Source organism: Buteo buteo, chromosome 5, assembly GCF_964188355.1.
Source record: "Buteo buteo chromosome 5, bButBut1.hap1.1, whole genome shotgun sequence".
NCBI lineage: Eukaryota > Metazoa > Chordata > Aves > Accipitriformes > Accipitridae > Buteo > Buteo buteo.
This window is the reverse complement of record NC_134175.1, coordinates 51,715,826-51,742,778: the sequence shown is the minus strand read 5'-3', so window position 1 is coordinate 51,742,778 and position 26,953 is coordinate 51,715,826. Positions and strand designations below refer to the sequence as shown.

The window sequence follows — 26,953 nt, the reverse complement described above, 5'->3', positions numbered from 1 at the left end:
GGTTTGCTAAAATTATTTGTCAATGTTCCACATTAAATAAAAATTCTTTAATTTGTATGTATGCAGAAAAATATTCTTCCTCCTCTACCATCCTACACTTCATCTTACAACCTACCCTGAACAGCAATTCCCTATGTTTCTAAACAGAAAATTGGCTGTTCTCAAAATAAATTTCACTTAGAAGCCACAGAAGCAGACAAGTGGCAATTCTTCTAATCAGATTACACTCATAATCATTGTACTAACGGACTAATTATTCTAATGTTAAACTCAATTATAAAAAAAAAAACAAAAACAAAAGAAGATCTAGTTACTTTACAGCATAACGGAACTGACAACAAAAAAACAACCAAACATAATGACATTTTACCTTTTCTTTATTAGTATTACTAACATTATGTGTTGGTATTGGCTGGAGGAGATTTTTTGGCAGGAGGAGTTCATTGCAATGTTAAACACTGTAACTTGACCCAAACTACTACAGCAGGAACCACGTGAACCAAGGGAGGAGAAGCCTTACAAGAAGCAGTACAAGTGCAGCAGGGACCTGACCTGAGCTGGCTTGGGTGCCCAGTAACTCCACACAACACACCACCTCTCCTGTCCCGAGGGACCACCAGAACTGATGGAGCCCAAAGTCAGGGACTACACGAGCTCAGCGGACATTTGTGGGTGTTTTACAGACATTTCGCAGGGGTGGTCCGTAGACGAAGGGAACGGTATCTGCGTATTGTACCAAAGGATGGGCAGGGTGGTGGTGGCTAATGAAGTTGTATTGGACAGTGTGGGACCTGAGCATGACGTAACCGGTATTGAGTAAGGGGTGGAGAATGTGCTGGTTTTGGCTGGGATAGAGTTAATTTTCTTCCCAGTAGCTAGTATGGGGCTATGTTTTGGATTTGTGCTGAAAACATTGTTGATAATTCAGGGATGTTTTCGTTACTGCTGAGCAGTGCTTACCCAGAGCCAAGGGCTGTTCTGCTTCTCACCCACCCCAGCAGCGAGGAGGCTGGGGGGGCACAAGGAGTTGGGAGGGGACACAGCCGGGACAGCTGACCCCGACTGACCCAAGGGGTATTCCAGACCATAAGACGTCATGATCAGCATATAAAAAATGGGGGAAGAAGAAGGAAGGGGGCACATTGGGAGTGATGGCGTTTGTCTTCCCAAGAAACCATTACGTGTGCTGGAGCCCTGCTGTCCTGGAGATGGCTGAACACCTGCCTGCCCATGGGAAGTGGGGAATGAATTCCTGGTTTTGCTTTGCTTGCGTGAGTGGCTTTTGCTTTCCCTATTAAACTGTCTTCATCTCAGCCCACAAGTTTTCTCACTTTTACCCTTCGGATTCTCTCCCCCATCCCACTGGGCGGGGGGAAAGTGAGTGAGCAGCTGCGTGGTGCTTGGTTGCTGGCTGGGGTTAAACCACAACACATTATTAAACATTATTGATGCCTTCCCGTATTCTCTACATCTGATATCACACTAGTTTTGGCATTTAAAATGGTACCTTCTGTAAATGGCTGCTGCTGGTTTCCCTGGTTTTTGCTTCTTCACGTTTCAGTTATTATTATGAAGCATGAGCGACAACTCTGAATGGCGAGCTTAGAATTAGTATGACTCTTGTGATCTAAGGCAAGATTTAAACATACGTAACTTAAAAATACAAAGACATGTACCCATTCCCATTTTCTGGTACGTACCATTTCTCCACCTGTTCAGTTCCAGCTCTAGATGCTGGATAACATTCTTTAGACTCTTATTTTTGTCCTTCTCCTTCTCGTACTTTTTCTTCCACTCCTCTGCAGTCAGCTCCAGATTCACAGAGACCGTGTTCTTAATCGTCTTAGCTCTGCACAACGAAACCAGAAAGTGTCAGTTGCTCTGCAACTTTTATCTCAATACAACAGTAAGGATTCAGAAATTTTTCTGTAACACAAAGGGAAACTACTAAACATTTGCAATTTATTTTCTAAAGTGCAATGCCACAATTCAATTTGCCCTCAAACCCTCAGTACCATTACTACCTGGAAGCCTCAACAGAAAGTTTTCTGTATCAAAATCCAGCAACCAGGGACCAGTTAGACATGGATCTGCCTCTTCAGATTCTTCCAAAGAAAGCAGCTCTGGAAACTGTTCTTGGATTAAGGATAAAACCAAGTCCTGTCATTATTGCTCTAATAGGTAAGCTGTCACCTTGCAGCTTCTCCTGGCCTGGCACCCACTGTAGTGTACCCCACACCAGTGTCCGACCACGGGCTTGCCCCATCCCTTAACAACCATCCCTTAAACTCCACCAACAAAACTCAGCCATATTTCAAGCATCACAGTGTGAAGGATATCAACGCATGGAAGCAGAGATATGGAAATTTATCCTTCTTAAAAGCCAAATGGCACTTTCAAATACATTTTTGGGGGTGGAATGAAAGGAAGGAGGAGAATCACGGGTCACCACCAGGTAACTAGGCTACAGCTGGGCTGAGGAAGGCTCTCGGGGGGAGGGAGGCTGAACTCGTGCCTGGGCCACTGTAGGCAGGCTCACAAGTTACTGCCTCTCTAGGCAAAAATATCACAAAATTTAAACCCTTCTAACAACAACCACCACCACTTCATTATTGTGAAAGGGCTTAGCTCCAACTGAACCTAAACAATTGCACTAGAAAATGCAAAGCAAGCAGAAAAAGATGCATTGCACCTACTCCAGCAAATCCACATTTAAAAAGAAAACGCAAACAAATCAGTATGAATTAAGAAAGCTTCAGATCTTTGCTCTTCACTGCTCTGACACCGAGTCCCTCCAAATGACTCCAGTGTTATTAATAAAATAGAGGCTAAGTAAAGGATAACAGACAAACCTCCCACCGGTTTGTAAAGCGTAGGCTGAAACACCCATGCAAGAAACTACATCTGGGAATGGGCTATAGAGGCACTGGCTGACTCTCCTTTGGGGCGAGCACATGATCTTAACTATTTTCTTCACACCTCCACTTACTGATTCTAAAGCACCCTTAAAAGTGTGGCCAAGCACTAAAAATCCTGAAAGTTTGTTTTGTCAGCAAGAAAACACTCCCATTTCTGTACCTCATACTCCAAACTGTGCTCCAGTGATTTGCGCTATGTGGCGAGCAGGAGTTTTATTACCTTAGGAATATTTTAAAATAACCCTGTAGTTCTAAAATAATGCCTAATGGTTAGCTTTTACATATTGTCTCTGCCAAAAGCATGGCTCAAGTTTCCACTCATTTAACTGTACCGGGGAAAAAAATGCCACACCATAAAGTTTATCGACTGTGTTACCCTAATGATGGATGAAGTACTTACAGGCAACTAAAATTAAAAATAATATAAAAACACAAGAAAAGATGAGCAGAAGGAGAAGAAACCGACTCGCTACTAACAGAGGAGCACATGCACACATTGATTAGTACAAGTGGACCTGCTAAGATGAATTTTACTCCTGACACTTATTTTAATGGTGACATAATTCTTTTTTGCTAGGAAGAAATGGAGGAACCAGTAATCACCCATGACTCATATACCTTCCCTTTAATGTTATTCAAGTCCTTATACTGTCACATCAGAAAAATGCAACATCACAACCAAAGACCCTGTAAAAGAAACCACTTCCTGTAGACAGCAATATTCCTATCCCAAATGCTAACAAATAACACTGTGTATGTATAGTATGTGTGCTGCTCTGCAGGTCTAGTGCATCATCAGTCCTCCTACTTGTATTTCCTTTCTTACAATTAAATGCTCTCCACGAGGAACTCCTATTTCAGCCCAATTCTATAGCTTTTAAGCAAACAAAGATCCCATAATAAACCTCAACCAACCACTCTCACGAAGTATTTGGCTATTTTCCCAGTTCCTTCAGCTGACATCCTAGTCCTCTGTAAGGAACACCTTAAAAATGTTCCTCTTCCTAGAAAAGTGTTATTCATGTCACATCACTCCAAGCTCTTCTAGCCAGGGTATGCAGAACTGGTTTGAAAATTATTTTGCCCCAAACAGAAAGGCAAGTTTCACTGATTACTGAAAAGAGAAATGAAACCAAGAGAAATGGAAATAACACAGAAACTGGATTTCCTCTAGTGCCCAAGCATACAACCTCCCTGAGATCCTGGAGCACTGTTACGCGTTACAGAGCAAAAGCAAATCCCTTTTAATCTAGATTAAAAAAATAAAATAATTTTAAAAACACTACACTACCTTTTAATCCCCTTAATCTGAGCTATTATATTTTACTGCCTACATTTCTTTCTATTTAATACCATACCTGCAGACAGAGAGTTCAGCATAACAGGAAGCAGACTGAAACCTAACACAGTACCTACTCATCTTTTTAAAATTAAATGTCCCTTGCAGCTGCGTTACTGCCCTGGAGCCTTATCCAGAATGAATTAGGAGGACCTTTGGAACTGCTCTTCAGGTCTACAGAGGTGCAAGACTCACAGTCGTCTGAAATCACCTGCAGTCAGAAAATTGTACGTGGGGAGGTTTAAACTGTGAGCCATCAAAACATTTAAAATTTTACCATCAACAAAAACTGCAACTCATTATACTTCAGAGTTGTTAACAATCTTCATTTAATTACTGCATCTAAATATTTGCATTTACTCAAAATTTCTGTAACACACATTATAGTATACTGGATTTCAGTAGAAGCTTACATCTTCACTGACTTAAACTCATATTCATCATACAACAGTGAATTAAATCTACATAGCAACACTTAACCTGATTATGTTAATGACCACTTCCTCCTTTTGTAGTCCTTTTCCATAAAAACTTACTGCAGCGACCTGTGAAGTTCCCTTTGGGGAGCTTTTCCTGCATGCTGTGATTTAAGTGAGTAGCTTATAGTTCTGCAGTGAAGGAAGGAAACGCTACAGGAAGCAGAGATCAGAGGAATTCACGCTTTTTGCATCTACCTGGCTTGCAGCACGTGGGTCCCTCCCCACCTTGGACAAATCCCAGCGGCAGATGACAAGGACAAGTCAATACTGGTTCTGGCAATGCTAGATGGAGAGTGTGTTGCAGAACTGTCCTCCAGCCCTAACCTGCACTAATCCGCAACTCTCCATTAAGAGGGACTGCACCCCACTGCAGCTGTTTGTCCTGCACTTTGACGTACTCTCCTATAGATACACTAAAGGGATCGCCTTCCCTCATGCAAATCTAAAGAAAGCTCACATTAAACGATAAAAGTGGGGCAATGAATTAATAGAAGATTGTCAGATTAATTTTTTACACATGATTTTACTTGCCAATATAAAATGCTCCTTCACAGTATGGGCTTCGATGGAAAAATTATGTATGGCGGAAAACAAGCCATTTTCAGACAAAGACAAATTTATTGTATTGTACAAACCATTAAATAAATTCTATTTCAAACAATCATAACTTGCTAATATTTTTCCTTTCTGCTTTACACAAATAAGCCAAGTAATTTTCCAAAGTATCAGAGTTCTCCTCAATTACAACAAAAGCAGTAATTACGTAATGAGCCTGACCTATTTTCACAAATTTTCCAAATGTATTTCATATGACTATTGCCAACTAACACATATGGAAGAGAAATTTTCTTTCTGAACACTTCCACACTTATTTCATCCTTGCTTGTTTCTGAGGACTTGTTCCTAAATTGTTAAGATGCTTCAATCATATAAAAATGTCTGTGAGCTATCATAGTAAACTATTGAAGTTGTCAATATTACACTGTGTCCACATTCTTTTCTTAAAGGTTAAAAAACACTTTTTACAACCCCACTAATAATCCCTGAGATGCCATTCAAAGAGAAGACACATCTTAAAAGCATCGAGAGCAGTCTCAGATAAAGCAAAACCAAACATTTTCCACTGAGTTAGCCAACAGAAAACTGCCCAATACCATTATCTTCCCCATAAAATTTCAAGGAATTACCATAACGCTTTGCACTTTCTGCAGGAAAAATTACCAGACCTTCTAAGTAGTGCAGCTGCTGGCCAACATTAACATTTATTTTTCTGGTACCATAGGGAAAAGACGGTTTTCTCAAGTTCTCCAGTACTATTTTTGAACAACTCCAGAAACCATAACCTCCTTATTTTAAAATGCCTACTCATCTTGCTCCCCTCAGCACAGCTGGCTCGGAACACATGGAAGAGCCCAAGTAAGTGTCATTCAGCCTAATGCCGAGTAGGACTCACCGCTGTCCGAACATCAGGGTCGACTTTGTTTCTGCTTCGTTGAACACAGAAGGAGAACAGCATATCACGATGGTGGTTCTGCAGTTCCCACCAAGGGAATCCTGAAGTATTCGGGTCATTTTGCTGTCTCGGTATGGAACATGGGTTTTCTAATCAAAATATAAGTAAGAGACAAGAACAATTTTTTAAAAATAATGATATTGTAATGAGAGAGAATATGAGTCGACAATGACACGTTTAATGGATTTGAAGCACACAGTCCTGAAGAGTAATTGTTTTGATTGTGCTAAGATTGGATAACCACTCAAGTGAAATCACTGAGAATTAGTTTCCTATCTTTAGTGGAATAGCAAAAGTGTCACTAGTTTGTGGTTGGAAAGCTAGTATTTTCTTCTTTTTGAATTGAAACGTTAGCTTATTTTTTTACGTGCATGGCAAAGAAACAGATAAATAAAAAGCCATTCTTCAACAACACAAAACAGGATTACTTACAGTTCCTTCTGCCAAGGCAGATATCACATTGCCTAAAGCAGACAAAGACTTATTGATATTTTTAGCTTCATCAAGAACAGCGCCCTCCGCTCCGGTTTTGCTGACCTACCAAAGAGAGCAGGCAACAGTCAGGCTCAGCTACCAGCAAGCGCCTCTACAAATACAGCTACAGAACAGATAGTGCAACAGTTAAAGATGCTCTTGGATGAAAAGCAAAGCAAGCTTATCCTCAGCATGAAGAATTTTATAGGCACTTCTTTGTTAGTGGAAGCCTGTAATACATGAGGCAGGCTGTCCCCCTGCAGCCCAGGGAGGTCCACGGTGGAGCAGATCTCCACCTGCAGCCCATGGAGGACCCCACGCCAGAGCAGGGGGATGCCCGAAGGAGGCTGGAACCCCATGGGAAGCTCATGCTGGAGCAGGTTCCTGGCAGGACCTGCGGATCCATGGGGAGAGGAGCCCAAGCTGGAACAGGTTTTCTGGCAGCACTTGTGACCCCGCAGGGCACCCACGCTGGAGCAGGCTGTGCCTGAAGGACTGCAGCCCGGGGAAGGGACCCACGCTGGAGCAGTTTGTGGAGGACTGTCTCCTGTGGGAGGGACCCCATGGTGGAGCAGGGGAAGAGTGAGGAGTCCTGCCCCTGAGGAGGAAGGAGTGGCAGAGACAACGTGTGAGGAACTGACCCTAACCCCCATTCCCCGTCCCCCTGCGCTGCTGGTGGGGAGGAGGGAGAGAATTTGGGAATAAAGTTGAGCCCAGGAAGAAGGGAGGGGTGGGGGGAAGGTGTTTTAAGATTTGGTTTTATTTCTCGTTATCCTACTCTGGTTTGATTGGCAATAAATTAATTTTCCCCAAGTCGAGTCTATTTTGCCCGTGACAGTAGTTGGTTGAGTGATCTCTCCCTGTCCTTATCTTGACCCATGAGCCTTTCGTTATATTTTCTCTCCCCTGCCCAGCTGAGGAGGGGAGTGATGGAGCAGCTTTGGTCGGCACCTGGCCTCCAGCCAGGGTCAACCCACCACACTACATTAAAACTACAGTACCTATACTTTCCTCTAAAAACGCCACACGACAAAAAAGGAAATATAACTGTATCTTTTAAGACGACAATCTACCAAGGAAACCCTTATTTCAGGTTTTCTGTACAATGTCCAAGCAAACGTAATGAACCACAAAGTGTAGTTTTCAGAGGAGAGTAGAGCCTGACTAGGCACTCATTTTCTAAACACCACTAGGAGTTTTTAATTTAACATTTAGTATTATATGCAATAATGGAAATTAATACAATTAATTACTGTGGTGAATGGCTTCCACATTGTACCAATGGGTTATCAACTAGTGTGTCCCAACAAGCAACCTGAAAGCTCCACAGTCCATCAAACAAAATCATTTATTTTACTTCTCGTTTTTAGAAAGAAATGGAAATCTGTAACCACAATGAAAGACATTGCTTCATCATGAGCAACTATTTTGACATGCACAGTTGTCACCCAGGATCCAGCTTGAATAAAGAATTCCATAGCATTGCAAAATGATGAGGTTTATAATTTATTTATTTCATTTACAGTTATACAATTTGAACACTCCAAAAGAAGTTAGAATGAGAACTGGGAAACAATGACATTTTTGCACTGCAGTACCGTTCTAGACCATTACTCTTTTGGTAAACAGATACAAGTTCTTTTCTGGTTATTATTTTTCTATGTTGGAAAAGATAAATAGTCACCACAAGCAAAAGAGTCATTCAGGGTGCTTCAAATAGACTTCAGCTGTATAACTGCATTAAATGCTGTTATTTCATTGATCTAATTTGTGAAATAATTACAGAAAACCTGGAAACAGGACATGTCTGAATATAAGCAAATTAAAATAGCTGTCTAATTTGACAAATTACATTAAAATTACATTACTTTCTTCAAATACCCATAAGTAAATGTGAAGCTATATAAATGTACACTGGTTCAATCCGCTTCATTATAAATGAAGCTATATTGCAGATTTTGGGGTTTTGCATTTCATACCAATAGTTCTGATCTGCTCCTGTTCTCCATCCCACATAAAAAAAAAAATAAAAATTGCCATACTAATCATAACCTAAGATAAAACTTCTGTAAAACCCAGCTTAGTTTTGCACTGACACGCATTCACATGATCAGTTGAGTGATCCCACTAGGATCATTCAGCAGTTTACAAAAAAGGAAAGATTACCTTCTCGCTTCCAGCCAAGTCTACCAGGTAAAGCTTTCCACTGAGTTTCTTCTCAGTTTCCACATTCTCTTGTTTAATATTAATGAGGAAGATACTGTGGCTCCTTGAGCTGTGTTCATTCATATCTGCAATCACATTTGAAAGGTTTTGCTTAAATGACTATAACCTGACTAGAAAATAATTTTGCATCAGAGCTAGCCTATGGCTAACAAATTCAAAAGTATGAGGCAATTCACTGGAGAGCCCAGACCACTGTACTGACAGCAGTGTCTACACCAAAAACTGTAAATAAAGCTACAGAATGAGCTCCTACTTTCTCCGAGCATGACTAAATTAACCAGTTTCACGACAAATGACAGCCTTGGGAAAAAAGCTTTTTTTTATTTTATTTTATTCTGTCTTTTTGAAAGTTTTTTATTCCACTGAAGCAATAAAATTTGACCAGAAATAGTAAAAAATAACAACAAAAAAAGTCATAGCATAAGAATAATAAAATAAAATTTCACAGTTACAGTAAGAAATAAAGGTTCTGCCTTTTATGCTTTGTCATGACTACAGACAACTCACACAAAAAAACCTGCTGTGATATAACTTACACTATTTAGACACAGAACTACAATGAGGATGTATGTTCAGCATCCTGGACAGAGGAATAATTTTGAGCTGAGCAAGAGAATTTAAAGAGAAATAATAATAATAGCAATAAAAAGAAGTTGGGCAGGTCTCAGTGCAATTGTGTGAGGAGATCTCCCAATATTTTAGCAAAAGTTTTCATCAAAACCGTATTATTTAAGTTAAAATTTTAGAGTGATTTTTATTGCTTATGTAATTAAAAATCCTCCTTCACCCAGGCAGCAGGTAAAACACAGGCAGCTACAGTTTCAACTTCCACTTATTCAAGTTTGACTGTAACCATGTCATGCTTGAAGTTTCATAAAGTAGCAAAAAGAAAACATTATGAATCAGTAAACCACTTTCATCTGTTTTCTCTATTTTCTCTGTCACTTTAAAATCCACTACCACCTTTCCCCATTCACATTCACAGCAATATTTATATTTATCTGAATTCCCTTTTTCTCCTCCATCTCCAAACTCATTTGTTTTCAATAAGAATTCCAAATTTGCTCCTCACCATTTCAGTCTAGGTAAAATTCATTCTCTGTCAACTTTTGTCAGAACTTTTCTGTACGCATCAAATGCAACAGGTAGTATCACAGCAAAAGGTGTATCCGGATATTTTTTGTTAAATCAGAATAGCAGAAACAACAGGAGGAAACATTACTCAGAAAAAAGAGAATACATTTCTATTAGTATGAAGAGAAAGGCATGGGGAAGCTAAAGCAACACAGTATTTATCAAAGCAAGAAGGTAGAGACATGGAAGAGAAAGAAGTTGCCCACTGCATCATAAAAAATAAAATAAAATTTAAAAAAACAAACAAACAAACAACAAAAAAAACACCACCCAACAAAAACAAACACATCCCCCAAAACCCATGCCACCACCAAGATTTGAGTTACAAGCTGAGGTTCTGCCAAGCTCACTGTTTGGATCAAAGACATCTTACAGTATAAATTGGGAAACAGGACAAAGATACCTGCCCTATTTATCACGCTAATGCTAGTAGGCTGCATGCAACACAACATCAACAAATTTGGCACAGGCTGAAGTGATTATTATGTTTTTAAATTCAGAAAGATTCATTTGCTTTGCCATCATTGGAACTCAATCCAAGTCACTGCTTCACTAGGATGACTCGCAAGAGGTAAACAGGCAGAGTCTGATAACTGCTTGGCAGTCTTTGCCTGCCATTTGACCAGTGAATTGCTCCAAGTTCTTGACTTGTAGCACAAAGTAGAATGTACGTACATTATTTCAGTTACACATAATTTCAAAATATCTATACTATGCGTAACAATACATATTTTGAAGTTTTATATAACAATACTATATAATGCCATATATTAAATTCAGGAGTTCTCAAAGCTGAAAGTCAATAAATGTTTCTGTATGCAGTGAAGCGGTAAAAAAAGTACAGCTCTATTAATTTGAAAGCATTATAACTTGTGCATCATTACATCGTTCAATTGAACAGGAAGAATCAATACACCACTAGGAAGCTACAAACACCCCCACTTTATGGCCAGAAAAGCTTCCACAGAATACTTACTTGTAACAGCTACATGACGGTTCGCTTTCCCTTCATCAATGACATCCAAAACTTCTTCAGGACTAGAAACAAATCTTTCTGTACAACCCTAGAAATATGCAAGTTGAAAATAGAAAAGTTTAGGAAATGTCCTAGTACTCCAGATGCCATCAGGAAGATGTCTATGTCATTAGCACTGATGAACAAAATAATTAGAAGAACCATCAACATCCAACACGATCATTAGCGAGGCAACGGAGCAAAACATGCCTTTGTATGACTTTCAGGAGGAGTCCACGGGATAACTTGAGAGACAATTTTCTTTCACAACATTAAAGACTCCATCAAATCCAAACATGCAGCAGAAAAGAGTTTCTATACGTAGACCACATGGAATGATATGGCATATATTCCTGTTACTAATTTGGGTTAGATTCCATACCCAAATTAGCTTTTCTCTCTCAAACTGTAAGACAAGATGCATAGTCTTTGTTCTCTGCCCTAATGCAATATTACTGAAGGATTTATTTTAATCAATTTTTTTTTGCCCTCACCAGGATGAGAATAAATGGAATAATATTGTACATATATTATTAAGGCTCACATATGTTCATAACAAGTATATCACACTTAAGGGAGGGCCCAGGAAGTCATAAAACAAATTCCTAACCCAACAAATCTGTTCTAAAACATTGCGAGATTACAGCATCTATGCAACAAGATATTAAAGAACAAAATTCTTCTCAAGATGTTCTCTTTCATGGCTGACATGAAACGGAATATGAATACCTAAAATTTAACACCATACTAACAAAATGTAAATGTTTGAAGTCAGAAAAATAAACAAACATGATTCAAGCCCATTAATATTTCAGGAAACTGTTTAAATCCAGAGACCAATACTGCTTGAACATTCAAGACTCGAACAAGAGTTGAACCATTTCAGCAAATGCACTGAGATACAAATGGAAATGTGTAAATAAATGCATAGGTGAGAAAGAATGAAAAACTGAGCATCAAATTTTCCTTGTACCTTAACATATGGAACTCTGTTTTTATCTTCATGTACAGCGAGGTTTGTCTTTGACACTAGAAAAAAAGATGGACATCATCAGGAATATTCCACAGGTAATAATGTGTCAACTATAGGCATGACAGACAAATTCCGTGAATGTATTAAATTTGCAAATGAGAATTGTAGTCGGATTTTGCCAAACCAGCAAAAATTTCAAGACAGAAGAACTCACCAGAATTCAAAAAAGCACAAATAAACATTCCTGGTTTTGTGTTACCATTAGCATACATTTCCCTGTCTTCAGACTGATTCAAACACAGACAATTCACACTTTCATTAACACACAGCACACATATACAGAGACACAAGCTGTAAGAGAGAGAGAGATCACTCCCAACAGACTCTACCTAACAGAGGCAAAGCAAGGAATAAGTTGAACTGAATGTATTCTAAATTTAACAGAAAAACCTCAACAGAACAGTATATACATTTTTAAATTATTGTTTTACTTTAAGAATATACAATGCCAATGAGGCTCAGACCTGCTTTGATGTATGTAAAATTCTCTGTACTCACTGATTTATAATCAAGCTATGTAGCACTGCAGAAGTAGCTGTGCAAGAGTCAGAGATCAGATAACTTAAATTGCAAAATTCTCTTTCACAAACCCTGTCATACAGCTTAAATTTAAATCCCTCTCAAAGAACATAACTCTTTCCCCTTAAGCGTTGATTCAAAGCACTATACCAAGCCAAAAAACACTTAAGAAATGCAGAACTTATGACATGGGAAATGCAGAACTTACCATCAAGTAGGTCCCTTATTTTGTCCAAATATATCTCAAAGTAGGAAACCTAATTAAATAATCATAAACATTACTGATTTAAACTTTGGCAATTGAAAAGTCTCTGTACCTATATTTCCATATCTGTCAAAATAAAAAGCATCAAAGAAAAAACGAAACCCACCCCCCACATAGTTTGACTTGCATCTTTCATGTGAACATACTTGTATTTTGAATGATTTACGAGTCATTGATCTTTCTCCATTTATCAAAGATTCATCAGGAAAGTATACAAAAAAAACTTCAGACAACTCTCATCATCTTTTTTTTTTTTTTTTTTTCCCCCCACAGGTAAAATTGGCAAAAATATTGAACAGAATCAAGTGAATTCAACTATTATCATATCAGTACAGCTGCATCATGAGGAGGAACATTTGACAACTGTAAGAGGTATACTGATATTCACCAGCACAAAAGCAGATAGCACCTTCACTGGTTTAACATACAAGTTACATAAGCCTAAGCAATACAGATTAAATTAAACTTTTAAATGAAGCATATGTAGAAGTTCTGTCTTGAATCAAGTCCCAAAGAAGAAACTGAAAATGAACTTTTCTGTAACAGAGACAATTGTCCTCAGAAAAAACAAAACAAAACAAAACAAAAAAAAAAAAAGGAGAGGGAGCATGAATGAATGACTCTCTTAATAAAAGCGTATTTGACTCACAGAAGCAAACAGAAATGTGTTAGGGGCATGGTGCCTAACCGTACCCTAAATAAACTTTATCCAGGGATTATTTAGCTAGAATACTAGATGGCTAAATTCTAGGTATCCATAAACTCTAGCTATTTAGTAAAGTATCATTTTCTCTCGTGAAAAATAAATTACGTCTGTTTTTTTTTTATACTGATGAGTTGATCTTCCTATGTGACCACTGCTATTAAATACAGATATATTTTGCTTCTGTGCATTTACTTCACCTGTGTCCCCTTTAAAGCCATCCTCTGGACCAGCTCATTTCAACAGACTTAACTCACGTGCTTTATATTATCCTATTAACACACTGCTAAGGACCAACACACAGAGGAGATACCAAGTTCCCCTCCCTGTTCTAAATGGGTCTCTATTAAAGAGGGAGAGAGAAAAAAAGATATTAATTTTCAGCTTTGGCTCAGTTATTAAAAGAGTGTGACAGTTTGGTTAAATTCTTGCTCCCAATGACAGAACATGCATTTCTCTCAATGACAGCTCCTTGTATAATCACTCACTCATTCATTGCTATTTAGGCAGCTTTTCTGTTAAGATATTCATAAATGTCAACTACAATAGGAAACCACTGAAACAATTCAGTGCTGGCAGAACGTGATTTATGAAGTGATAATCTTCTGCCGGGACAGGAATTTACCACGTCTCGTACAATGGGGTCCCCATCTGTTGGTATCCAAGTGCTATCATGTAGAATAGCAGTAGCCACAGGACAGCTTTACAGATGATGAAAAGAAATCAGTGTCACTTCTATGGAAGCCATTTCTATGAAAATTCAGGGGCCTCTCTTCTTAAGCAGCTCAATATTTTACAGTCTAAGGTCTATTAAAATATTTAGATGGTTTATTTGTACTTCGCAAGGCTGCTTCTTCTGACTGTACTTCATGAGCACCCCCACAAACAGGCACTGCTAAGAAGGTTCTCAATACAAAATGACCTAGTCCTTCCAGAAGATCAGCAGCTCATACAGAGGTGCTCTGCTAGATTATTAGAATATATATACACACATATATACCCCCAGAAGTGCTTCAAGGGCTTTAATGCAAGCAGCACTAAAAAGTCACTCATCACTAACTTCTAGGCATGAGAGGGACAGAGGAGGAGGAGAACTCCATTCTCAGAGAGCATCACCTGGTCACAGTAGGAGAAGGGACAGTGCTTTCACATTCTACCTGTGCTCAGCTACTTAACTTTACTGAAGCCATCTAGTTATATTTTGTGTGTTTTGGGGGAGGGATGACACAGAGGAGTACTCATTTTTCCTGCAATCTACTGGGTAATTTTACTGATGTCTGCTTGGAAGCAAGCTGTAGCCTGACCCCAACTCTGCCAGATGGACCAATGGCCCCCCATGGCTGGCAGCTCCCCCGGAGACCGGATGAACGATAGGAATTAAAGGTCACTCAAAAAATTTGAGAGATCATATGGTTGGTATCAAGCTAGGGACATGGAAAAACATAGTAGCTGTTCAAATCGAGACTTAAGACCACCACTTTAAGGAACCCAAACATAAGCTTTTGAGCTAAAAATTACTTCTAAATATCATTCCGTAATTGCCCAAAGCCATCTTTCCTCCATTTCAAACCTACATATTAAGGAGGACTGTTTACATCCTTGAGATATGAACAACACATCAGTATTCTCACAAATGTCATGCAGATCAATGGTATTTATGGCCATAACTAGTGGGGCTGAGGCACAGTCTTTGGAGAAGCTGCAGTGAAATAAGTGTTTTCTTACCGTGTTGGCTAGCCTATCAACTCTGGTGAGAGACAAGGCAATCAACAGACTAGCAAACCTGAGCTAAAAACATGCTCAAGAAAAACTTCCGTCAAAGGCTAGTAACTAACTGTATTAGATTACTCCTAGTAAATATCCTCAGTAACATAATGGGTTTTGAGCTATAAAAGGCAGAAAGGAAAAATTCTGCAGCACAACATTATAGCATGAATGCAGATTTCCCATCCAGCTCAACTTTCTTCCATCCGACCCGTTACATAACACGTCATTCCGCATTTACCTTTATATGAAACTCCAGGTTTTCATCCATGGAATAGATGTGATCAAAGATGTCATGTGCAATTCTCGGAATGATTCCCATGAGCTGAGGGTCATGCAGCTTCCCCTGTGGACACAGAACCAAACCGTTAACTTGGAAAGCCTTCCTCAGGTACCAGAGAGGAGCGAGCCTTGTCCAAACACACCTTCCTCCAGCGGGCCCCTATGAACGTGTCTGCTGCTCTGGGGGGCATTTGCTTGATATAAGTGCACAGAAAAGGTGGCAGAACGACTCGAAGCGTTAGAACTCCTCACCCGACGGAGCACCTATTTCTTTTGTCAGCTCCTGCCATTTGCCAAGCACACTGTCCTGCCACTATTTACACTGTCACTCTCTGACCAAAGAGAGATGAATAAACACAAACAAAGGTACAAATTACAGCCGGTTCTCCCAGTTAAATCAGATATTTGGAAACATGTCAGAAACAAGAAGTATTAAAGCATTTTGTTTCTCTTTCACCACTATGCTAGAAAGCTAAAGGGAAATCTGGGTTGCGGGGATTTGGGGATTAGAGTAATATATTCTGATTTGAGCTTGCTGGGCCTATTGCCAGAGCACCGTGCCTTACAAACACTACTGTTGTCCATGATAATTTGCACAACTACCTTCCTCTATTCTTTCAAGAACTGAATATTAACTAAACCCAACAATTTCCCTGGCTGCGTGGCTCCTTTTAGTTGCATTGCTCTTTTTCAAAAAGCCATACACGTACAGGAAAGCTAACACCACTTGAAAACTGTATAGAAATATAAACTTGAAATAAAAACCTTTTCTGGCTATAGCATATACTGTTTTGTTATTTCCAAATGTTTTATGAAACTGCTTAAATATGCAATAACAAGTCAGTAGTCGTAAGACTCCACCAGAACATAGCATCTAGAAACTCTAATATACGTTTTGAATATATCTTTGTCTAAGTAATACTGCCCATATCAGCACAACAAAGCATCTTACTCCAAATAGTGGAAGGGAATTTTTTTTTTTTTAAATATAGTGGGTAACCATACAATTCCAAATCATGGGAAGTCAGATTTGATCTGTAATTACTAAAGATTATTAAACACCAAATTTTTTTTAGCAAAATAGAAATAAAATCATACACATGTACATGTGCTTTTCAATATTATGCATGTTTGTGAATGACTAGTGGGTCACATTGACCTGTTTTCCAAGTTCCTCAGCCTTTATTAGTATACTCAAATATGGTCTTCCTAGACATCACTTCCCTTATGCTAAAGCTGGTGTAAATGACAGTCAAATTCTAAGCATCAACCTAGGATGAAGAAAATTTAACACAAAGAACTGACATATTCTCTCCCTCTATCTCAAAGCCTGTATTTAGAGCAGTTACTAGGTTTCTCCCCTCAAAATACATACACATCTTGGAGAAAAAAGGGGAGGGAAAATAGATGAATCAGTTACATTGCTGACTGCCTTCCCTATAAAGCAGCACTCAGCTGTATCTAAACTGTGAATATTTTATTTATATTATACAAATATTTATATTATACAAATAATATTACCTTCTGCAGCAGAAGCAGTTAAGTGCTATACCATATCCAACATCCTATTAAGCTTCTCAAAAACTAAAAGGTCCTTGTCATATGATACACCATTTTATTTCAGACTATGAGAATGAAAAAGGGCGTGATTAAATAAGCTAAATCCCTGATGGAGGGGAAAACTTGTATGCACAAACACACACTTAAAACAAACCCCAACAGTTTGTTTTACCTTGCCAGCACAGCCCTCAGTTCCAGCACACAGCGCTGTTATTGAACAGACTGCAATATAATTTTCACACTATCCATCCCATCTCCCTGAAGAAGTCGTTGAAAAGTTCACTGAAACCAACTGAATACCCTGTATTACTGCACGGAGTTTTCCCAAAGAGGGGAAAGGAGTTTCTCCTAAACTAGGATAAACAGAGAGTTGCTGATATTTCTTCACTGTGCACAAATCCAACCCAAGGTATGTCTACACTATAAAGTACTGCAAAATGCAGCAAAAGCAGCTACAGAACCAGAAATGCTGGAGCTTTGCAGTGCCCCCTTTTCTACAGCAGCTTTGGTCAAGCTGGGTTGTTGGCTCAGCCAAAGGATGGTTTGAATTCAAAGTTGTGTTGCAGAGATTTCTGTCTGCACAGAGGTGCATCAGCTTTGGAATCACTGCACCAGGTAAACATATCCCCTAACCATTGTGGGGAAGTGGCAGCTTATAAAAGTATTTAATTAAACATGCTCCCAACCCCAACAAGCCCTGTAATAATTATGCTTTCCTTTATATAGCTTTCTCTAGCTCAGAAGAGAAATCAATCTGTAAAACATGATTGAATGTGCATGTAACTCAACCACCGCATGTACAACTTTTTGGGCTTGGGCCTTCACACTACTTAAGTCAGTAAAAACTTCAGTGAAGCAAGATCATGTTCAACAAATGCAATAAAGAAAGAGTTAAGATCTTTAAAATGCTGTAACACCAGCAGTCTGTGATGCATTGAAAAATACTCATTTTTCCTTTATTATAAATGGATTTTTATTAAAACAAGAGATGATTGAAGCAGGTCCCACTATGATTTATGGAGAACATAAACTGGAAGGGAAGAGAATGGTAAAGGTAGGCTATTCACTGCAAAGCTGGAAGAAGAAAAAAAACCCACTCTCATGGATTTAGCTGTAACCTCAGAAAGAGTTTGGAGAAATGTGCTGCTGCTGCCATGCTGACATTGCAGTTAGTAAACTCCCCCAAAACACCCGGACGGAGAGTTCGCTGCTCATTAAAGCCTCTCATTTTAATAAGAACATTAATTTCCACATTTAAACACAGCAGGCAGGCAGTGGCTAGTGAAGTGTAACATTTGAGACAGTGCTGTTTTATTTCAGGATGTTGGCATAATGACTACAAGCTATAGGGACCTAGTATTGAAAACTGCTGTAAGGTCAAAGCCCATCAATACAATCTTATGGGCAAAAATATGTAATTCTTAAGAAGGTATCTATCCTGCTATACAGGTTGGCAAATGTTTTATCTAGCACAGGAGAAAGACCTATGTATGTCAGAAAGTCTGTCCTGGCTGTATTATACTACCGTGTCCTGTTTAAGCTTAACATTAATACTATGAAGCATTTCACATTTCACAGAAAATCCTCCGTAACAGCTTTACCAAGAGGATTTACTATTTCTTCAACTTCAGACTATTTTTTTCTTCCACAACATGCTTTAGCAACTTTACAAGAGGATGTTAGGTTAAAAGGGGGATTAAAACTGAATATAGACTTGATTCCACTTCAAAATGACAGCTTTTTCTTTATGAAAGAAGTAAACCAGCCATTTTTCTACAGTCATTTTCTTTATCACAGCTTGTAATTCTCAATATAAACTGGCTTTAAGAGATCTTTCCCCATGCCATGTGGAAGCACCAGCTCAAGCCCTGCAGACATTTTGATTTAATTACATTCAGAGCTGGTGGATTACTCAGCCATTGTGCCATCTGTGAGGGCTGAGCTAGTGATTTCCCCCATCCTTGCAAGGACAGACTTAATTAGACATGAGGCATCAGTTATTGCATCCTCCAGGAAAGGAGCAACTGTGGCAATCAAACAGCAATTTCACCAGGGCCTGCTGGCTCGAGAGAATATTGCTTTCCTTCTCCTTTAACCTTCAGGTTAGGTAGGTCACCTGCGTTAGTTGTGTAGCAAAACCATCTGATGCTGTTAAACAAATGAAAGCTCATTTTTTCCTTTCATTTAGCAAAACTTTGCTGTAGACCTCTTGTTTAAAGTTCACAGTTGAACTGAAATGCTCTAGGAGGCATAGACCCAGCTTGTACAGCGTTGTGATGGAACAATCCTAGGCAAGGATTAAATGCTTGAACGATCCTCCTTTTTTAGCAAGAGACTAAAATATCTAACTGTCTTCTAACTGAACAGTTAAAAAAAAAAAAAAACACAGGAAAAAAAACTACACTGTCACACTTCATGTAGCAGAAATATGAACAGACTTAGGACTTCAGCCACTGGAATTTGGTATTCTCCTCCTCCAAAGCAACAATTCTCAAATTCATGCATCTGTGCTGCAGTATGCGAGACTGGTATTCCCAGAAGGGGAGTGCAAATGAGAAAACCAATAACCAAGGCATGAATTTTTATAATCCTGCATGCAAGGGAACTCTACAGACTTTTATTAGTGTTTTCATTTGTGGATTAACAAATCTCAGTCAAATCCTTTAAAATATATACATACCTAAATTTTTACAACAAATATGGAGAAACTATACTTGATATTTTTCATTCACCATTTGTTAGTTTACCTAGATATCTGTAGACATCTCTTGGAAAAACCTCCACGTTGAAAGAAATACCACAGCTTAAAAGGCAGTAGAAGGTAAACATACCCAGACCTCTTTTTATATGTCACTCACAGCTGAGTGCTCCAGATAGCTGGCTTGTTCAGGTAATTGGTACACATAATTCTACTGCTGCTACCAAACTGATTTAATTTTGCCACTGTACCTCCATAGTATGCGTTTTTCCTGATGATGTCTGTCCATAGGCAAAGATTGTGCCATTGTAGCCTTCAAGAACATCTGCAAGAAGAAAAACAATTAAAACTCATATTGGCATTCTTAAAGCTGGATTATCAGCATCTCGTAAGTCTTCTACAATGTCGAAGCTCAATTAGAAAATAGTTTGTGCAATAATGAATGGGGAAAATATGACATAACTAGCTACCTTTAGGCCAAAGAAAAAAATCATAATAAAATCTAAATTAGAGAATTACAGAATTATTGACAACTCTCTTACTTTCCTGGGGGAAAAAAAAAAATCTCTCTGGACACTAGATACTATCCAATATACCTGTGCAACATGAGAAAGAGAAAACTTAATTGCCTACATTTTAAACCATCACGCACCATAGAGAAAATTAAACAAGCTCATACTGAATATTTCTACTACTGTAACACCCTCAACAGTTCACAGCCTCATTAATTTCCAAGCTTGTCTGCAAAGCAGGAGAGCAAAGCAAGAAGAAAGTCAGATGAACAGGAATTTGCTTTATTGAAAATATACTTCTCTCAAGGCAGAATGAATAATTTTATATTGCATTAAGATATAAAAATATCCACTTTTAACTTTTTAGCGGTTAATGTCTACAGCAGCTTTCAGAAGTCCGCAAGGGTTGTAAACCAGCTGGTTCTCAGGCACAGTCCCACTTCTATTCGTTACCGTTGAAAGGATTACTGGGTTGGACTCGCTCCAGGCAAGTGAATTTAAAGTCTTAAGTAGGGCTACCTATTTATGCAGCTTTCGTGTAAAGAAGAGTAACACTTATTTTAGTTGCTGATAAAGAAGGAAGGAAACCTTCAATCTAAAACCCAGTGGCGATAACCCCGTTGCTGCTCCCATCAGGCTCCTCTCAAAGACCACCCAGAGCCCCCGGGGGCAGCGAGAAGGATGCTGGCCAGGGTGCTCTGCTCCGGGACGCCCACCTTCCCATTGTGCTAGGTACTGGAGCTCTGCTACGGGCCTCCGGAGCAGAACCACCAGACGGAGATAGAGCAGCAAAGCCAGGGGGGAGCCAACAGTGCAAAAAAAAAAGCAAAAGGAAAGCTCGACTCTTGCAGCCTGCAGAGGGTACAGAGAACAGGCACCAAAGCCCAGCTGCCATCTGGCAGGGCAGAAAGTTTCCTGTCCATGGCCACTTCTGAATGCATCTCCTGCTTTTGGAGTTGGCCTTCTCTGCTTCTGAAATATTTGTTACATTTCCCATCCTCTGTATCTACACTAATAGAGGCTACCAGGAGAAAAAAGTGTGTGTGTATATATATATATGTGTCTGTGTGTATATTTATAGTAAATATATACACACAACTATATTATATATTATTACATATATTGTCATACATATTACATTTACATATTACACACACATATAATCTCCTTATTTGTATCTCCATATGTATGTCGATGGTCCAGATAGGAAGGATAATGAAATAAGATACATTAGATAAATATAAAAAGAATGAAGAAGGAACAAGCATGAAAAAAATTCAGAGAAAAACCACAGGAAGGTGATTTCAAAGAAAAGAAATGGATAAAAAGAAAGGAAAGGGAAAGACATCTTTTTCAAAGACAACTGCTACATAGACCCACACTTCCTATACAGCAACACTGAGTAAGGATGAAATTGGAATGAAACCATTTAAAAATATATATTCTAATTAAACACAGAATGTAACTGCTTTAAGTTGTGGCAGAACTATTTTGGAGAGCTGAAGAGGACAGACATTTCAGAGGTTGTATAGACCTCCACAGAGTACTGCTGGGTAAATTTTTCAAATCTTGACGTCTAGGAGAATGACAAAGTTAGAGACTATAATTACTGTCATTCTGGTATTAACATTTTGTATGAATTTAGCATCCTCATCTGTTTATAAAAATAGAGACACTGCTTATTCTTGCTTTAAGGAAACAAAGTTTAAAATAAGTAATTATAAATAATAATTACATAGATAAAAAACAGATGTCCAGCCATAGATGCAGCGCTATCCTGAGTTCATGCCTTCGACCCATTACTTCACCAACAGGCTTCTAAATAGGGCCAAATTCCACGTTATTGGTATTTCAAAACATTCATTCACCAGTGCTTTTCTGAAGGGAATATCTCATGGATTTTCAGTTCAACACAGAATGAACTTGAGTGGAAGGGAAGGGCTACAACGACAGTAGCTTGAACGCAGGAGAAAACACCTGGTGAGCCTCGCTGCTGGCCCTCCAGCTGCACCGCGTTCACAGCCCACTCACTTGAACTTTCATGCGTGCAATGTTAATGGCATTTTTTCGAATAAATCCTCAATATATACTAAGCATTGCCTTTAGAAGACATTAAAGCATTAGCAAGAGAAAACCAGCTGCTTAGCAAGTTCCTGAAGATTGTTGATGATTAAAACTTCAAACCGAATTCTGCTAGGAGCTCCACTCAACTTGCACCAATGGGTCTAGCTTGGGCGAACCAGCAGAAACATGAAGAGCAGGACCAAGGAGGTAGAGATAGAGATGCAGCCAAGGATCTGCAGCATAAGAGCAGTGGCAGCAGCTCACAGGAGATAAAAGTTATACCTTGTTTTTTAATACAGAAACATTATTTCCTTTTAAAAAGTTAATCAGGTTAATACTAAATTTCAAAATAGCCTATAGGCAAGGCAATATTTAATGCAACTGTATTTGAATTTTTTTTAATAAAAAGCTTACTTGACACCTTTCGTATTAAACACACACACATATATAAGCACAACAGGGAAGCAGTCACATTTAACACCTTTGAGGCTACAACCAGTTGTAAGTACTCCATATCTATTATGTATAGAAGGTTCCATCTTTGTTGGCCAGCAAGGAAGGAAAATATTTGTGTTTGGACTTTTTTATTCTGAACTAAAATCTAGCGGGAAGTTGGAAAAGAAGGTTTGTTCATTATCCTCTTTAGATGAAAGCCAGGCACATGGGGAAGATGAGCTAAAATGTCTGGAAGGTGCACTGAGTAGAGTTTCAAAGGTGTTTAGGCACCAAAAAATATATACAATTGTCCTGGAGGGGGTGGTTCAGAAATCCTTCAGCAAATATGTGCAACTCCTGTTTGTTTCTAAAATACCACCTAGCATCCAAATACCTTTACATTTCCAGGACAGTTAAACAGAATCTAAGAGTTCACTACTACTATTTCCTCTTTTTGCCAAACTTTGTTAACGAAAAGAAAAGGGAAAGGGAAGAAAAGAAAAAAGTAGGTTTGATTTAAAAAAAAAAAAAAAAAAAAAAGCTTATTATCTCCAGGTGAATGCAAGGTACAATGTCAGTTCTATACTGGTACACAGCCTAGGGGGAAAATAACCTGATTAATCAACTGTTATGTAAGAAAATTGCTCAGAATTTGCATCAATGTATATAGTAAAGATACATTCTGCTAGAGGAAACATAGATAAGAAATTTACCTTCCCGTTTAGCAAAAAATACCTTATTCTATAAAAAAAAAAAATAGTCCTTTGCATCACCTGCAGTTAAAAAAAGTCAGTGGTCTCAGTAGTAGAAGAGGTTATTTTTGTTGGAAGGCTTTCCACCTTATGACAGTTAATATACCATCTGTCAACTGAATAAAGAGAGAAGACAGTCCCAGACAGAAACAGCCTGCACAAAACTTAAGGGGGAGGGAGGGAGAGGGGAAAAAAACAGATGAACAAAGTGACTGAACAAAGATCAGTTGGGGCTTTTACGTAACTCATAACAAACAAAAAAAGTCCAAGTGCTTTTCTTAATTCCTGGTCCAGCTCTCTCCACAATGATTTTCAGTTTGATTTACCCTCCCCACAAAAGCCAGCTACTCAACTCAGCCACTGAACTGCTGCCAGATGGCCTTTTTCCTGACGAGGATGGATAGGCCAAGTAGCAACGGTCTAAAACTGTAGCCCTTGTGCTGGAGCTACAACCCAGACTTGCTCAGGCTGGTGACCCAGAAAGCCTTTCCAGCAGCACCCAAGTGCCCAGCAGAGCTCTGCAACAAACAGCCAAGGGGGTCTGTGGAGTGAAGACCTTTCAAATGGACCATGGACAAGTACAGGAGTCTTAATGGCAAGAAGAAAGACCAAATGGCTTTACAGAAGTCCTCTACAGCCTCATTTCTACGACCAGATTTTTAGCTCTATACTTACCTTTTCCATCTCTAAGCTTTCTAGTTCTGCGACTCAGCATTTGAGGCCCGTATTTGTAACCAGAATAGAAAGTCAATACGCTACTCAGTGAGAGATCAACCCCACCACCCAAAAAATCATTCAAGCAATTTTCTCCTCCTCAGGACACACAAATGTGCAGATGTTCACACGTGCACTAACGCGCTCACAGCTTCAGTGCTCAGCAATAGCTTGGGCCATTGTATATTCTCCCCGCAATGTAATTGTAGGAAAGATGCAAAATCGAGATACAGACATCCATCTGTGTAGACTGAGAAGACAAAGCTGTTTTCTGGCAATAGAGAGCAATGGGAAACAAAGCAAAAGTGATGGCAATCACACACTATTGTTCCCTTTCAGATTTAGTGGTATTTCTTAGTTTGGTTAAAAAAAATGCAAACACAAGTTCTCAAACTGTGGTCACATGCACCAGTGACGATTCCCCACACATTTCCACTACTGGTACTTCTACCCTTGGGAGTACCTTGAACAAACACCATCCCAGCGCCCACCCTGATGCAAATTGCTGTAACACACAGATTTCTTCTCCTCCTCTAAAAAACTCCTTGTTTCTCATATTTCTCACGTATGGAATGTGAAATACTTCGACTTAGTCATTGAGCTGTTTACTTAAACCTAATCCCATTTCTTCTTTAGTGAAAAAACCTCATTTAGATCATTCTTATTGTCAACATAGTTATTGTAACTATTGTTTTAGAGACTGTTAGGCCAGCTGGCATTTTCTGTAATAACATTAATCACAATGAAACCATCAGCCATTTCATGGGAGTATAATGAAATCTGATAACAAATGGTAACCTTGAAAAGCTATCTAAAAAAGTCTTAAAGATTTAAATAGCGCTCCAAGTTGTAATGCAGTCAGCTCATATTTCCATGGAGTAAATTACATTGTTCCAGTCTATCAGAAACAGCCCAGTCCATTTCACATTCTTCACTTTATTAGGCTTAAACTGGAAATTAAACATAAGGAAATGTAAGCCCGGAGCTCAAGAACACCACTCTGGTAATGCTGTGCTCTCCCTCCCTGTCTCATACACTTATTCTCTCCCTCCTCTCCTTTTCTCTCCCTCTCCATCACTCTCCTCCTCTCACTTCCTCTTTCTCCCCTTCTCTCTTTTTTTCCCATTTCTCCTTCTCTTTTCCTTTCTTCTGCACCCTCCCCCCCCCATCAAACTTGCCTTTCAAGTTATCTAGAAGATCCAAGTTAACATGCATGCAAAGGTATGTTTGACTTCGGAAAATATTTGCCTTTCTATTTGGTTAACGAAGAAGACTTAGTCACTGATTTAGGTCTTCCAAATTGCTCTCAAACAGGATTTTATTTCTCTCACCATTTTCAGAGGAAACCAACTTCCACAGGGGATATAAATACCCTCTGCAAGTCTACAAACAGCGATGTGCTGCTTCTGTTGGTACACACTGTAGTATTGAAACAGTTCCCCAAACTTCAAAAGTCAAGTGGCATGTCAGCAACCGGAACTAATGATCTCTAAGCTTTACAACTCCAATCCCACCAGTTTTTATTGAAGGCTTACTCGTCTGAAGTCAGAATTGCCGTAATTAGGCTCCCCTCTGAGAAGAGGCAGCTGAAATCTTATGACTCATTTCCTCTCTCCAACATCAAATAATTTCGCTTCTAGTCCTCACGCCCAATCATCTAGACTACACGCACGTTGGTTTGCTCGAGGCTGTCCGAGTGAGCCAACCAATTTCCCCCAGAACAGAACCCAGAGTTTGCAGCAGGGCTGCTCACCCCAGGGACCTCTCCCCACCGGCAGGCACACAAGCTCTCAGCAGATCCAGCTCCATGCCTGAAACGCTACCGAGTCCTTCAACGCTGCTTCAGCAACTCCTGCTGAAACCCCAAATCTCTCATGCCACATAAATTCCACGGCGTTCAATGTGCAGCCTTGCATTGCCATACAAGCACAATTCTGACCAGCTCTGCCACAACTACCACTGTCTACATGCTTTTATTCAAAAATAAAAACTGAGGATCGAATCTTGTGGGGCACAGGGACGCCACACAAGGCCAGAGAACAACTAGGCCAGGTACTGCTCGTAAACCCCGAGACGCTGTAGCAGTTGCAATACTGTCATGGATGGACTATCCAGCATCAGAACTAAGTGGGAGGTCCAAGGGTGATTTGGGAGGCAGGGGAAGTATGGCAGGCAATTAAAATGCACCCAAAAAGTTTGATTCTCAAGTTATAATCTTGAAATTTCAACAGTTTATGAAGGTTTTGTTTTAAACAAATAGGGTGCTATCCAATGAGCACTTGCGTTCTCATTTCATTTTTAAATGCAAGCTATCTGCATGCAAAGCAGCTACAAAACCAGTGCCTTCTACATTTTTCCTTTAATGGTCCATCCTCCCATTCAAAGACACAGCTATTCCAGGCTCATCCTGTACTGAACAGTCTCACGCTGCATGAAGAACATGCTTTTTGTTGCTTATCGTATATCACAAAAAGGAAGTATTTGTGTGGAACAACAGTCACACACAAGGAGAAAGTAAGGAACTACTGCAATTCCTTCAGCTCTTTTTCTTTTT

At 39.2% G+C, this 26,953-nt stretch overlaps 1 protein-coding gene across 1 annotated transcript in view; it reads right to left on the bottom strand.

Moving 5' to 3' along the window:
• Window positions 1-26,953, bottom strand: part of KIF5C (kinesin family member 5C) — an 87,429-nt gene that overhangs the window by 33,372 nt on the left and 27,104 nt on the right. Inside the window, exons 3-11 of the mRNA XM_075028985.1 lie at window positions 20,174-20,247; window positions 15,624-15,728; window positions 12,859-12,907; window positions 12,072-12,127; window positions 11,060-11,147; window positions 8,890-9,014; window positions 6,682-6,786; window positions 6,190-6,338; window positions 1,701-1,849 (exon numbers count right to left, since the gene is read on the bottom strand). Of these exons, the coding sequence (XP_074885086.1) occupies window positions 1,701-1,849; window positions 6,190-6,338; window positions 6,682-6,786; window positions 8,890-9,014; window positions 11,060-11,147; window positions 12,072-12,127; window positions 12,859-12,907; window positions 15,624-15,728; window positions 20,174-20,247 (900 nt within the window). The remainder of the gene's footprint in view (window positions 1-1,700; window positions 1,850-6,189; window positions 6,339-6,681; window positions 6,787-8,889; window positions 9,015-11,059; window positions 11,148-12,071; window positions 12,128-12,858; window positions 12,908-15,623; window positions 15,729-20,173; window positions 20,248-26,953) is intronic.